The 15994-nt window shown below is 51.3% G+C and overlaps 1 protein-coding gene across 1 annotated transcript in view; it reads right to left on the bottom strand.

The window, feature by feature from the left end:
* Positions 1-279: 279 nt before the first annotated feature.
* Positions 280-15994, bottom strand: part of MAP6 (microtubule associated protein 6) — a 78059-nt gene continuing 62344 nt past the window's right edge. The window contains exon 4 of the mRNA XM_086678349.1: positions 280-1412. Coding sequence (XP_086534475.1) covers positions 422-1412 — 991 coding nt within the window. The 3' untranslated portion in view covers positions 280-421. The remainder of the gene's footprint in view (positions 1413-15994) is intronic.

The raw sequence follows: 15994 nt of genomic DNA on the forward strand, positions 1-15994 counted from the left end.
AGGCGCTGTGGGAGTGAGAGTGGAGGAGAGACACAGGATTGTTCTGCCCCACATCCTCATCATGGGATCCTGCCCTCCATCTCCTAACAACTCCCACCCCCTCCCATCTTACACTATCTACTCTCAGAGCTGGGGGTTTCTCAGACTCATCTGCCCCAGATGGATACGTGCAGAGTCCCGCGTGCCCTCTTGTAAATGTGCATGGCACGCACGCGCGTGCACGCACGCACGCACACACACACGCACATGCACACACTCAAGTAGAGCCAGAGACACTACTGCGCCAGAGGGACCAGCTTTATTAGATCCCAGCAAGACTATACAGTGCGTGTTTCATGCAGATTAAATATGTGTCTTCGCTGCCCCTGGGAGGGAGCACTTCCACCGCCAGATCCTTCCTTGGCGTGTCGAGGGGTGAGTATCAAGGGGAACTCTCAACATATTCCGCGTGGGGGACAGTTGGGATCATGACTGGGGGTGGAGGTGAGACAGTGGGCAGCTGAGGGCCCTTGGGACCTTGAGTCTTCAGAGGTTCAGGGACCACAGGACCTTGGTCCTTTGCTGGTGGTGACACCAGAAGGTCTTGATCTTTCAGAGGCACCGGGATTATGGGAACTTGATTCTTCACAGGCTCAGGGACCACGGGATCTTGATTCTTTGGAGGCTCTGGGACCATGGGACCTTGATCCTTGACTAGTGCTGGGACCACAGGACCTTGATTCTTTACATGTGCCTCAACCACAGAATCGTGATCCTTCAGAATCTCTGGGGCCACTCCACCTTGATCCTTGGCTGGCTCCAGAACCACTAAACCTTGATTCTTTACAGGCTCAGAGAGCACAGGACTTTCATTCTTTATAGGTGCTATGACCGTGGCACTTTGATCCTTCAGATGCTCTGGAACCATAGGACCTTGATCTTTGCCAGGTGCTGAGACCATGGGACCTTGATCCACAGGCTCAGGGACCACGGGGCTTTGATCTTTGACAGGCGCTGGGACCATGGGCCCTTGATCCTTTGGAGGCTCTGGTACCATGGCACCTTGATCCTTAACTATTTCTGGAGCCACAGGACTTTGATTCTTTGGAGGCACTGGGACCAAGGAACCTTGTTCCTTTACTGGTGCTGTGATCACAGACCCTTCATTCTTTAAAGGCTCAGGGGCCACGTGATCTTGATCCTTAACTGGAGCGGGGCCCACAGGACCTAGATCTTTCAGAGGCCCCGAGACCACAGGAGCTTGACCCTTCAGAGGCTCTGGGACCATAGGGCCTTGATCTTTTGGACGATCTTGGATCACAGGACCTTGATCTTTCAGAGGCCCTGGGCCCATAGGACTTTGATCCTTGTCTGGCTCTGTGGCTACAGGACCTCGATTCTTACGTGAATCACTGGTGAGTTCAACCTGGCTCCTGCAGAGGAGAGAGAGGTAGTCACTGTGAGGGCCAACGCTCAGGCCAAGGATTGGGCAGAGCACAGATTGCCTGATAAGTCTCGGCCTAGAGGAGCCTGGGAAGGGAACTCTTCCTGGAGAGCCAAGAGGAGAATCTGATGTCCATGTTCTTAGTACAGAACGTGGAGTGGGGGGAGGGGCAGGCTCAGGAATCAGTCATTCAATGTGCTTGCCAATTGATTATAACCTGCGCGTGGCACAGCGGGGGGGCACCCAGCTGACGAGGGCAGTACAGCAGAGGGCTCAGAGTCCTCCTGTGGCTGTGGGCATCCCAGCAGCCTGTCCACCCCACACTCCACCCAGGCCGCTCTCCCTTCCTCCATGATAGCTGGGCCCTCCTGCGAGCCCGTCTTAGCCCTCCACTCAGATGACCCTAGAGGCCAGTCCGCTTTCCCTCTTCTCAGGGCCTTTGCCACCCCCCGCCCCCAAATCCTTTGTTAAGGACTGGCTGTGGAGAGGGATAATACAAAGGGCAGGATAGGGGTGCCTGGGTGGCTCAGTCTGTTAAGCGTCCAACTTCCGGCTCAGGTCATGATGTCACGATTTACGAGTTCGAGCCCCGTGTCGGGCTCTGTGTTGACAGCTCGGAGCCTGGAGCCTGCTTCGGATTCTGTGTCTCCCTCTCTCTCTGCCCCTCCCCTCCTCAAACATAAATAAACATTATATATATATATATATATATATATATATATATATATATACATATATAAAAGAAAGAGGGCAGAAGAATGTCCCTCTAACACCTCTTCCTACTAAGGGGAAAGTATTTTCTCATTAACATAGTTTAGAATAGCCTACGCAAGGTGATAATAAAAAGCAGAGTGGCTTTTAATTGGTTTTCTTACTGCATTTAAATTCTCTACAGGCGATGCACCACATTGTTGCCTGAGCCACTGCCATTGCCCCCACCTTTGGAGGCAGGGACTCTCCATTCAGGCAGTGAATGGCCCTGCTCCCCCCCCCCCCCCCCCCCCCCCCCCCCCCGCTCTATTCCCACTTCTGGCTCCCTCTACTGACCCTGGGCCCTTGCCCTCACTTACTCCAAGGCTCTGGGGCTGATTCCCCTGCAGCCGAATCCAACCCTCTCACCAGGCCTCACTGTGGACACCCTCCTCATCCCTTGGCCCATCCACATCGCGGAGAGCCAGGTGACATCACTGACACATTCAGGGCCACACGCAGAGGCCACCCGTCTAGTTTAGAACACACACTCCTTCCTTGCAGGCCAGGCTGATATTTGGCACTCAGCCAGTGTCCCAAACCCTGGCACACCCACGGCACATTCCAGTTTCCAAATCACTCCTTCTCATAGCTCGTTTCGGCAACGCGACGACCCCGTGAAGCATGCGGGGAGGACTGTATTACCCTTACTTGTCAGAGGAAGAAACTGAGGTCTGGAGGGAGCACGTGATTTGGAAAGTGAGGGACCTCCATGGACTCTAGAGTCTGGGTGTTTCCGCTCCTGGAGCCTGTCCTCTGTCCGTGGTAGTGCCGGGCACAGAGGCTGCTCAGTACAGGGGAGCTATTATTACTCTCTTACGCTCTGTGGCCAGTCAAGTCTTTAAGCTTAAAACCTCTTCAGCATTTTAACAGTTCCCATCAGCTTTTAGGACTATGTCTTACCTGCTTATTAAAGCTGGTTTAGTAAGACCCCTACTTGCTACCACTTCCCTAGTTTCTGATGGTTTTGTCTCTCTGGGCCTCAAGTTTGTCATCTATTTCATTGGATATAATGATATTTACTCAGAAGTTTATGATTAGAGATCATGTACGTCGAGCACCTTGTACCACGACATTACTATGCAATATTACAATTATTTTTCTATTTATGGGGCATCTGAGTGGCTCAGTTAGTTAAGCAACTGACTCTGGATTTCGACTCAGGTCTTGATCTCACGGTCATGAGATCGAGCCCCATGTTGGGCTCTGCGCTGACAGGACAGAGCCTGCTGAGGATTCTCTCTCTTCTCTCTCTCTGCCCCTCCCCCCTCTCTCCCTCTCTCTCTCAAAATAAATAAAAATTAAAAAAAATATTTTTCTATTTATTTAGAAGTAACACTACACATATTGGGACTATTTTTATTGTGATATGTCATCCCAGTCTAGAAGCTTTTTACTGTATGTAGCATCTTGAGTTCCCTGGGGACCTACGTCTCTCAGCAGAGCACACAGCATCCTCGGCAGACTCTGTCAATCCCTCTGGATGTTTCTGAGCATCACAGTGGACCAACAGGGGCCAAGGTGGCTCCCTGGCTCAGCATGACCCAGACCAAAAGCTGCTTTGGCCAGCTGGACACAGCTGGCTGTCATCAGTGGGACCTTAGCGTTTGCAGAGGGAGTCAGGCAAGGCCACCCGAAGTACGCAGATTCCAAAGACGGCATTAAAATACATCTAATACTGGGGTGCCTGGGTGGCTCAGTCGGTTAAGCGTCCGACTTCGGCTCAAGTCGTGATCTCACAGTCCATGAGTTCGAGCCCCACGTCGGGCTCTGGGCTGACAGCTCAGAGCCTTGAGCCTGTTTCAGATTCTGCGTCTCCCTCTTTCTCTGCCCCTCCCCCGCTCACGCTCTCTCTCCTTCAAAAATAAATAAACATTTAAATAAAATAAATACATTTTATTTATTTTAATACTATTTTAATACATTAAATAAATAAAAATTTAAAATACGTCCAGAGAGGAGATAAAAATCACCTAATTCAGAATGGAACCAAGTAGGAAATGGATTGGATGAATCCCATCAGGTAGTGAACAACCTGGGTGGGGTCACTGTGAAGCAGTGACAGAGCTGAGGGAGGGGACACAAGAGGTGACAGGGCTTAACTTGATCTCAGGGGCTTGCACTGCAAAACCTACCTCACTGGCAGCACATAAACTCGGCGTCCCTGGCTGGCATGGAGACAAAACAGGGGGCTGGCCCCGCAGTGTGGGCAAAATGAACTTCCCTGGGTATTTGAGGCCCTGGCCCCCGTGCCAAGCCCCACATTTCTGTTGAAAGAGCCTCTTAGCCACCTGCAACCTAACCCCACGTATAACCCTAGATTGCTTTGGTTGGTGAAGCTGTTTCCTGAGGAAGTGTCTTGACTCATCGGAAGGTTTAGAATGAAGATTAGAAATGATAAAATTGATAAATCTACAATCTTACCCTTTTTTGGTATTAAGCTAAGGAAAAATCTATGTAGATTGATTTTGAACACATCTGTGGTGTTTCAAATAATTTGGCATATTAGAATACCTAACAGATTAGTTTTGTGACTCCAATATAAAATGTATAATGGAGTAATTAATTTAGATCTGTGATTTTAAGTTGAAAGATAGAAGACAATTTTACAAATTTTGAAAACAATGATGGAACTTTTATGATAACCCAATAGTTATATTTTTAAGTTTATTTTATTGTATTTATTTATTTTTAATTTATTTTTTAATGTTTATTTATTTTTGAGAGCGAGAGAGTGCAAGCTGGGGAGGGGCAGAAAGAGAGGGAGACACAGAATCCGAAGCAGGCTCCAGGCTCTGAGCTGTCAGCACAGAGCCCGATGTGGGGCTCGAACCCACAAATCATGAGATCGTGACCTGAGATGAGGTCAGATGCTTAACCAACTGAGCCACTCAGGCGCCCCAGTTTGTTTTAAATGACTTATAATTTAATGTAAATTATTTAAGGGAACCCAATTAATTAGGTTATAAAATCCCCCTTAAAAGAGACTGTTGAATTTTACCAGATTTTTAAAATGCATTACTTTTATAAATTAAGCATTCATTTTTATTTTTTTTTTTTAATTTTTTTTTTTTCAACGTTTATTTATTTTTGGGACAGAGAGAGACAGAGCATGAACGGGGGAGGGGCAGAGAGAGAGGGAGACACAGAATCGGAAACAGGCTCCAGGCTCCGAGCCATCAGCCCAGAGCCCGACGCGGGGCTCGAACTCACGGACCGCGAGATCGTGACCTGGCTGAAGTCGGACGCTTAACCGACTGCGCCACCCAGGCGCCCCTAAGCATTCATTTTTATTTTTTTAAATTTTTTTTTTTCAACGTTTATTTATTTTTGGGACAGAGAGAGACAGAGCATGAACGGGGGAGGGGCAGAGAGAGAGGGAGACACAGAATCGGAAACAGGCTCCAGGCTCTGAGCCATCGGCCCAGAGCCTGACGCGGGGCTCGAACTCACGGACCGCGAGATCGTGACCTGGCTGAAGTCGGACGCTTAACCGACTGCGCCACCCAGGCGCCCCGAGCATTCATTTTTAAAACCAAAGCAGCCTTGGGGCACCTGGCTGGCTCAGTCAGTGGAGCACGCGACCCTTGATCTTAGGGTTGTGAGTTCGAGGCCCATGTTGGGTGAAGAGATTACTTAAGAATAAAGTCTTGAAAAAATAATAATAATAAATGAAACCAAAGCAGCCTTAGTTGGTTTTCCTATGGACAGGGCCACCCTCAAGGACAACATAAAACTCTCATTGACACTGACTGGCCATCACTCGGATCCACAGTGCCCTGCCAGTCTCCCCGTCTGTAAAATGCCCCACCATTCCCAGTAAGGCTGGCAGAAGCCGCCCGCCCACTGCCTTCTATGTGAATGATTCTAAGTTGCACCCTCAGCCGGTTGGCAAGGTGAGATGGGCCGGATTCAGCCCCGCCGGCCCACGGGCCAGCTGTCCTTGGCATGGGCATGTCCTTGGCCATGGCCCCACCGGCGCAACCAAAAATCTGGAGCCCTGAGCCAGCTGCAGATCTTCTCAGGACAACACGTGCCACAGACCCCCTCGGGCTCCCAGCCCGCGTCCCCTCTCAGAAACTAGAACAACCTGTTGGATTCGTCTTGAGGCTTCTGTGCTGCTTACTGCCTGCAAGATCTTGGAGATCTTGGGCAATTACTCAACCACTAGAGACCTCAGTTTCTCCACTTATAACATGGGGATAACAATACAAATGTCAGGAACTCTTACAACAGAGGATCAGACGATCCTGTTGGGCAGGGATGTGAAATCACAGTTCTCCAGATTTGTAGAGCGCTTTGGTGCATCACGTGGTTAAGTCCATTCCCATGAACTGTAGTAACAGCTTACTAAATGCTCACATCCTCCTTACTTTAGCTCACTGGACCCTCACGGCAGCCCTGGAGGAAGGCAGGGAGAGGGGTGACCAGCCCTCCAGCCTCACCCTCCTGGCACCGTCCTCTGGGCAGCCCGTGCTGTTTTACGCATCCCCTGTGCTTTGTTTCTTGTTTCTGCCTCCTGGATTGTCCCCTTTCACCCGCTTTGCCCTGTCTGTCCTTGACGGCTCGGCTCAGACCCCACTTCCTCACAAGGTCCTGGTTGCATCTCTCCAAATGAGCTCCCTCTTGCCTCACCATTTTACAGTCTCTCCCACATTCACAGATACCCCATTTAATGTCAGTTTCCCCCAGTGTGCCCGTGAGCTCCCTGAAGGCAGGGGCCATCCTCCCGGCCTGCAGCCCCAGTGCCCAGCACAGTACCTGCAACAAAGAAGGTCAAATGGAAAGATTTACAAATTATTGTTCCTGAGACCTGGTTCATCATTCATCTCACGGCCCCAGCCAGAAACCCAGCGTCATCCTTGATATCTCCTTCTTCCATAAAACCTTCACCCAATCCATCAGGAAACATCTGTTCCGGCTCCTAACATTTGTCTCGTGAATTTTTCCACTTCTTTCCCTCCTTCCCTTTCCTCCACCAGCTGTGTCATCATTTCCATGGACCACGGTCACGGCCTCCTAACTGGTATCCTTTCCTCCTCCTCCAATCCATTCTTCATACAGAAATCAGAATGACCTTTCCAAAAAGCAACCCCCTTTTCTTACAACTCTTCACGGCTCTCACTGCACTCAGCATAAAGAGTAAAACCGGTTAGGGGCGCCTGGGTGGCTCAGTTGGTTGAGCGTCCGACTTCGGTTCAGGTCATGATCTTGTGGTCCATGAGTTTGAGCCCCATGTCAGGCTCTGTGCTGACAGCTCGGAGCCTGGAGCCTGCTTCAGATTCTGTCTCCCTCTCTCTGCCCCTCCCCTGCTTGCACTCTGTCTCTCTCTCTCTTTCAAAAATTAATAAACATTAAAAAGAGAGAGAGAGAGAGAGAGAGTGAAACCTGTTACATGGCCCCATCTAGCTGACCAGCCTGCTCCCAATGCCCTCCTGGCTCTATGTCCCCAGGCTCCCAGGACTTTGTTCTGTTCCTCAGTACGCCCTGCTTCTTTCCATTTCCAGTTTTGCACGTGCTGTTGTCTCCTCCAAGAACATTCTCTTGCTCCCTCTTGCCCTGGTGAATGTGTACTCATCCCTTATCTCTCAGCACACTGGAGCACTTTCCCAGGGAAGCCTTCCCTGACCCCGCCGATGGGACAAGGTCACCAGCTACAGGCTCTCCTAGTCCCTGCACTGTCTTTCCCACCCCTTCACAAGGCTGATTACTCGCATTCTTTTGGATTAATGTTTCCCCTACTAGACTGAAGCTTTTAGAGGGCAGGACCATGCCGACTTTGCATATCACCATATTGTCTGTACCTAAAACAGCAGGGGATACCCCAACTAAATACTTGTCAAATGAATGAATAAATGAGAGCTTTTCTGTGCTGGGTGCTGTCGTATTTGCAAAATTTAATGTTCCAAGGTTATATGAGACATCCTAAGTCTTAGTAACTTGATTTTCTGCCCTTCCTCCTGTTACCATGGAGACAGGCAATTGCCTCCTGGGCACACACACACTGGCCTTGGATCTATGCTTTATCAGAGTCTGGAAACAGGATTAGCGAGCCCTGCCAGAGACTTTTTGGAAAAAGGGCTTCCTTCCCTCTTGCTGGATTTCTACCCTTGCACACAATTCTAATCCCATAATCCACCCGTGTGGTTTTCTCTTTTTTTTCCCCCCCAGACTGTCTCCTGATGCACCATCAAAGTAGCCCAGAACCGGGGCAATGCTCTAAGTAGGGCCCTGTTCAAAAATCAAGGACCTATGGGCTCTCTCCGTGAATCCCCTGCCTCCACAGCTTAGAAAAGGCTTGTGGAAGAAAGAAACCCCTATTTTCTAAGCAGTAAGCATGTGCCAGGCTGGGTGCCAGGTGCTTTAACATAGATCATTTCTTATCATGTAAAGAGCAGCCCACAGGTCAGGGGTGAGGAGTGCGTGGATTGGGTCAGGGGCCAGAAGAGCTGGGTCTGCATGACGACCCAACATCTTTCTAGCCCACAGGGTGTCATCACAGGCATGCCAGCCTTTATACCTCAGCATCCATAATCTATAAGGTGGGGATTACAGTGCTCACCTTCTAGGGAGGATTAGTTCGTGGGAACACTCCTGGCGTGACCCCTGGAATATATGGGTGTTTAGTACATGTTACTTCCAAAGAGGGACTCAATGATCTAGTCCAGTTGTGTTACTCTGTGATGCGAAACTGGCTCAGAGTGGGCAAGTGACTCTCCCATAGCCATACAGCTGATGAAGAGCAGGTCCAGGACTGAAACATGGGCCCCTCGACATCTTAATGGGTAGAAGGGATGGAGCAAACTCACTTGGAACAAAGATGGGCGGGAGGGGGCTGAGCCAGGGCCCAGGCCGACTGCACCTCGGGGGCTCTGGCAGAAGGCTGGGGAGACAGCGGACATGGTAATTTGGTGGCTTCGCTCTCCTCCTCTGGGCCCCTGTGGGCCTCGCACAGGAGCCCGCATTTCCCAGGCACAAACAAAGCTCCCAAGGCAGGATAAGAAATGCAGCTACCGGAGGGGGAGGGCCAAGGAAACCATCTTTGAAAGGCTCATTATTCTTACGAAGAATCTGCAGGAGACAAGGCATTCTCAAAACAAGGACTCCCACTCCTGCCTCTCTCCCCGACAGGCTCCGTGCTAGCCCCACAACGTCTGCAGTTGTCCTGGCGTTTGGTAATGACCTGCCTCTCCTGCTGGCCTGGGGGCTGTGTCTGGCTCGTCTTTGCATCGCTAGTATCTCGCGTCTGCCCTACAGTAGCACCTGCAGACATTTGTGAGTAACAGATGGCTGGTGTATCGCTTTATCTCTTTATTCTCTTTCAGTTTTTTCTCTTTTAGCCATTCATGGGACAAAGTCCGCTGAGCCCCTGCTCTGGGTTAGGCCCTGTGCTGGGGGCGCGGGAGTAAATGAGACCTGGGCCCTTCAGGAGCACCCCCCCCCCACCGGTGTGTGGAGCAGGGGACAGACCCACAAACACACAGCATGCACACCGTAAAGCTGCCAGGGTGCCGGCACCCCCAGCAGCCCTGACCCCAAACCGTCAGCCAGGGAGACCCAGAGGTCCCTTCCGGGGCAGAGACGTCGCTTGGCTGGAGCAGTCTTCCCTGTCTGCTCTAGGAAAGCGCTACTCCTGAGAGTCATCGGGTCTCCTGAGTTCTGTCACTCTCTCCCTGCCAATGGGCCCCTCCACGGCCCACGCTGCCCCGAGGTAGGGCACACACCTCTTGGTGGCCTCGTGTTTCGACCCTGAGCGGAAACCTGTGTTTCGGTCAGCTCCACTCCCTCCCATCCCTGCCCTGCTCCCGGTTCTGTGCTCCGGGGCCGCCCTTTCAGGAAATGCCATGCTGCCTGGCTCCGGGACAGCCTCTCAGCTCTTTGAAGGGGCAGCGATTGTGTCCTTCTTCCTGGATTCTCTGGGCAACAGACACCGATCACGCCTCAGATATTTGGTTTCCGGAGCCCTCGCTGTCCTGACTGCTCTCCTCATAGCACAGCTAGGTCGCCCCCCGCTCCGTCCTTCGGAAAGTGTGACCCCCCCCCAGAACTGAAAATGCTAGTGCAGGTGTCTCCAAGCAGGAGGCACCGCCTCTGCCCCAGAGTCTGTACTCTATCTACACAGCCTTCGGCTGCTTTAGCTTTCTCTTGGCCACGTGCGCCCTGAGGGCCACCACCACCCCTCCCCGTCTGTCCGGTAACCCCCTCTTCTCCTTCTCCGGGAGTAAGAGATTCAGTTCCAGAGTCACTTCCTCAGTGGAGACCTCCACCTGCAGGGGTCGGTACTCCTCCCATGTGGCCACAGAGCCTCCCTGCTCACAGCAGCCCCATCAGAGGCTTTACCGACTGCTTTACAGCTGCCTCTCCAGGCTGGGGCGAGACCACAGACCAGCATCAGCTTCACCTCTCTTTCCTTTCTCACCTTCCCTCCCTCCCTCCCTCTCTCCTTTTCCCCTCCCCCCCTCTTTCTTCCCTCCTTCCTTCTGCGAACATTTAATAAATGCCTACTGCGTGCCAAGCCGCCGAAGCGAGAACCGGGGAGCTCTGGCATGGGGCGGAACAGGGCACATGGTAGGAGCGAGATGTTGTAAACACCACTCAAACAAGATCAAATTCTAACAGTCACGTTTCCATGGCACGCAAATCATGTCTTATTTTTAACTGCCTTAATACCTTTCTGTCCTTCCATTCTTCACGGGCTTCTAGTAGGGCATACAACATGGCACACTATTCTTGGAGCAGCCCTGGCGGCCAGGCAGCTGCGAGGCATGAGGGGGGCGTCCCCTGTCCCCCCCCCCCCATTTTCCAGCTGTAGGTGGAAATGAAGCTCAGAAAGGGGAAGTGGGTTGCCTAAGATCGCAGGGTAAGTTTGTGGCTATGTCAAGACGTCAACCAAGGAGGACAGACTTTTGAGTCAAGCTCTTTCCTCTCTCCAACAATATCCCTGAGGAGCGAGACTCCAACTGGAGAGATACCCAATTCCTCTGCCGAGGTCTAAGCAGGGTCTGGCTGGAGATGACCCTGACTGGTTCTGCCTGGTGCGGGAGGTGGGAGCCACTGACCTCTGCGGGTCCCCCAGCTCCAAGCTCCCAACTGCATCGCCTAAGAAAATTGCCCCTCTTGGGGGCCAGGCCCCCAGCCACTGGTCCCCCTTCACCTCGGCCCTTCCTGCCCCCCCGACACAACCACTCCCCTGGGCTTACTGCCTGATACTCAGCAGACCCTGGCGAAGAAGACAGTCCCAGAAAGCAGCAGCATCCTGGTCTAAGAGTGCCCATCTACGCCCATACCTGTACGGCTGCCAATCCGTCTACCAGCCTGGAGCCACACAGAATGCACCCAGATGTGGCACATCAGCACAGGGGGAACAGTTAGGACCACAGCTAGGGAAAATGCTGCCACCACAAGGCTTTGTTCTGGGTGGGGGTGGGGGGTCGCCAGGCAGAAGGTGGGGAGGGGATGGTGACCGTGCTGGTCACAACATCTGTGGCCTTTATCTGACTCCTTTTCCGCAGATGACAAGAGTATCTAGAGTCACTGCAGGATTTGGAGCAGGGAAAGGACAGGATGAAGAGGCTGCTATTTTAGGAGGACGCACATCTTCCCAACCGAAATCCCAGAAGTGGTCCCGAGTGCTGGACGAAGAGGGGGGGGCGTTAGTAACCCAAACTTGGCTCCAGATCCTGGCTCACCACTTACAAGTCGTGTGACTCTGTTACTTAAGCGAAGTCTTGATTTCTTTGTCTGTAGAAGACCTCCAACCTCTCCAGCCTTCTGTGAGGATTCAGTGAGGACCAAGGTATGAAAGCCAAATACACTTTCTTTTCCTTCCCTGAGGCTGTGCCCACTCTGCATTTTACAGAAGTGGAGCCTGACTCCAGGTTCCCTGCGGGCAGGTCTGTGCTTATGAAGCGTAGGGAGATGGCTGCCCCCGGGGGCCCTAGATGGCTGGGTTTTCTGCCCTGTGGTGGTGGCGTTTTCCTTTTTGCTGCTAAATATCTTTTCTAGAGATAACCTGCTACGAAAAATTAAATAACTCCCCAGTTGTATGATAAGTATTTAAAAAAACATCCTCGGTTGTTTTAGCACCAAGAAGGCAAAGTCAAGGGCATAGCTGATGGTCTCAAAGGGGTTGCCAAGAGTCTGATAATCCTGCTAATGACCCTTTTTAAAAATGTAAAGTGCTAAACTAAGGCAACCAGACAAAGGCTCAGTTCCGGTCTAGTTCTGTACTCCTGGGAACTTGCAAATCAATTTTTGTCCTTCCTTCCCACCCCATCTAAAGCAAAGGCTGAGATCTTGAGCAATTAATCAAAATTGGTTCCGTGTGTCCAGAGGGGCTCAATTAAAATGAACATGTAATTTCGGAAACGGAATCTATACCGGGTGATTTCATGGTGAGTTCAGAGAGGAGGGGCCGGGGAAGGCCTGGGGATGGGAAGAGGGCAGCAAGAACCAGCACTAGGTGGGCTCTGTCTCAGGCTATGGTGTGACGGAGGGAGTGGATTTACCACAGCTCGCCACCACATCGTTGGGACCAAGGGTGGTAAGTTACAGTCATAGGAAAGTGACTGGGAAGCGAAACCATCCAGAAAATGAACTATTGACAAAGCAGAAGGGTGTTCCGCTTTGCTGTTGACAGAGGACTTTCACATGCATCTTCATTGGGCCCTCACAAGAGACAGTTCTGTGGATCAGAAGCAGGTATTGCCAGCTATTAGAAGTCTTACCACCTGCTATCCCAAACTCTGGAACCAAAAGATTCAAATAAAACTATGTCCCTTTCTGGGGCGCCTGGGTGGCTCAGTCAGTTAAGCAACTGACTTCGGCTCAGGTCATGATCTCAAGGTTCGTGGGTTTAAGCTCCATGCAGGGCTCTGTGCTGACAGCTCGGGGCCTGGAGCCTGCTTCTGATTCTGTGTCTCCCTCTCTCTCTGCCCTCCCCCACTTGTCCTCTCTCTCTCTCTCTCTCTCTCAAAAATGGATAAACTTAAAAAAAAAAAAAGAAAGAAGAACAACTATGTCCCTTGCTGACCAAACTTCTACTTTCTAGATTTGGGAACCAAACAGATTTGGATAGTGATGGATACTTGTATTACACTTATCTCTCTGGGGCTCAAAGAAATTAAGAGACTCAGCCAAGGTCACACAGCTAGTAAACAGTAGAGCTTGGATTTAAAACCAGGCCTGTTGGCTCTAACTCCCAGCCCTGACTCCTAAGACATCCCCTCAGCGGATGCCTCTCTGCCGTCATGAAGTAAGGAGCTCTGCACCGGACAGGGGGTGGGATTAGCCAGCCTTTTAAGATTACCCTCTAACCAAGAGTCTATGATTTTTTGAAGTCAGGCCTGTTTAGAAAAAGTGGCTACGTAAAGTACAGAGGTAGGCTGGCCGTTACAAAAGCAGCCATTGGCTGCTCCGTGATCTGTGCTGTGACCTCTCTTGAAACCACCCTTTTCATGTGAGCAGAGGCAGTTATTAGGCAGAATAAAGCCTTGTGGGGGCACCGTGGTGAATAGGGAGGCAGATGGTGAAAATCATCATTCATTCGCTCACTCATTATTCATTCAACAAACAACTTAGAAGACGTTCTCTGAGGTAGGCATTGGGCCAGCAGCTAAGGCTACACAGGTGAACAGAAGGAGCTGGTCCCGGCCCCGGGGGGAGCACAGTCCAGCGCAGGGGACACACACATGAGCAGGCAGCACAGTACACGTGGTGAATTCTGTGATGAAGACACACACAGGGAGCGTCTTACCCAGCCAGCGTGGGAGGTGCGGGAAGGGCTTCCTGGAGCGGTCCCCTGAGCAGAGTCTCGAAGGATGAGTTAGCCAGGTGGAGAAGCAGGAGAAGGGCAATCGGAGCAGGTGGGGCGGCGTGGGTAAAGGCATGGAGGTGAGAAGCAGCATGGTGCACCGAGGGGACAATAAGCTTCTGCGGGCCACAAGGAGCCCACGGATGGTTGAAGGCAGGGTGTGACATGGTCAGATTTGCATGTTCTAAAGATCCCTCCGGCAACTTAAACCAGTAGCCATGGCAGGAATTTATTTATCTCAGCATCTGAAACTCCCTGGGCCCCAGATAAGATGTCTGGGTTGAGATAGTTGCAGACAATGTCAAAGTTAACCAGCAATTAAGGACCATTTATATGAGGACAAGGGGCAGAGAGTTAAGCTCAGGTCTACCGTTGGAAATTAAAAGCACAGAATAGTGGTCTCTGACCCAATGCCTCAGGTGGCGGATGCCAGTTTTATCTCGGTATCTCTAGTACCAACTATAGTTCTTCAGAAAGAAAAATTTGCTGGATCATTCTGCATTCAATAACCATGCAATTTAGTTACCCAGTTAACTGAGTACCCCAGGGAGATAAACCTTTACATCTGGCTGAGGCAGTTGGCCAGTTCAGTCAGGATGTTTGAGCCAGTTGTGTGGGGAGACCTGATCAAATCTTAATCCGCCCCCGCCCCCAACATTTGTATCTGGGTCCCAAGATTTAAAGATTCTAGGGAAGCCTGCAGGAGGCCCTGCAGTGGCCTGACCAAACTGCGGCAACTGTGAGGTGTGGGTGTAGTTTTATTTAAGAGTCCAGCTTGGGGCGCCTGGGTGGCTCAGTCGGTTAAGCGTCTGACTTCGGCTCAGGTCATGATCTCACGGTCCGTGAGCTCGAGGCCCGCGTCGGGCTCTGTGCTGACAGCTCGGAGCCTGGAGCCTGTTTCGGATTCTGTGTCTCCCTCTCTCTCTGACCCTCCCCCGTTCACGATCTGTCTCTCTCTGTCTCAGAAATAAAAATAAATATTAAAAAAAAATTTTAAAAGAACCCAGCTTGATGACTGAAGCCTGATTCACTTTGGGCCAGCCCCAGCCTCCCTCAGGGGAAGGAGAGACGCAGTGCAGGCTGCGGGGCAGAAGCCCCGGGCTCCATCCAGGCACCCCCTCCTCTCTGAGCCTCCTTCTCTGTTACCTGGCACAGACACTTGCTCCGGATTAGGAGGGGTCGACAGACGGCACAGAAAGAAATGCTTTGTGGGCAGACAATACATACAAATTGTTAAGATACTATTGTTTAGGTCTGTGGACTCCAGGTGATTCGACAGCCAGAATTCTTTAAAAGCATTTTTCTTAATCAGTGTTTGCCTCAATCGACCTCACGCATTGTCTGAGATGACCTAAAGCTAACTCTCTATCAGGAAGCTAGTGAACACAGACCATCAAGCACTGTAAAAGGAAGGGGGAGGGCCTGAAATGACCTGTAGGTAGTGTCCATTGTGGGTTCCCTATGGCCATCGTGTCATTTCACCCTGGTTCCTCTCCCCTGAGGTGGGTGTCAGTGTCCCCATTTTCAGAGGCGGACAGCGAGGCCAAGAGCACTCAGGGAGTGACACGGGGTTGTACAGCTGGCACTGACTTGTAGAGGCCCAAGTCACGGCCAGCGTCAACCGGCTCACACGATAAGGTATGCGGTGATGCGGATTCTGTTATAGGCATTCTAGATGGTCTGGGTGTTATGAGGATCAGTGCCTCAGAGGCCAGCGGGATGAAGCAGCTTCGGGCTCTGTGTCTGCTTCGGCAAGAGTGGAGTCTAAGAAAGGTTTCGTGCCATTGTTTTGAAACAGCTGCCTTTCCTGGCTCGGTGGCCTCAGGTAGAGCTGGGGTAGGGTCCTGCCTTAACAGTAGATGGTCCACAGGCTACACGCTGCAAGAAAGCTTTTATACCTGCGGTCCTGAGAAGGTAAACCGCTCTAAGACATTTTAGCAGTAAAAGGACCTTGAAACCGTGATGCCACATTAAGGGAGTTCATACCTTGGTGAAGTGAGACTTAACAC

The sequence above is a fragment of the Puma concolor genome, chromosome D1 (assembly GCF_028749965.1).
Source record: "Puma concolor isolate L17-30 chromosome D1, mPumCon1.1.hap2, whole genome shotgun sequence".
Classification (NCBI taxonomy): Eukaryota; Metazoa; Chordata; class Mammalia; order Carnivora; family Felidae; genus Puma; species Puma concolor.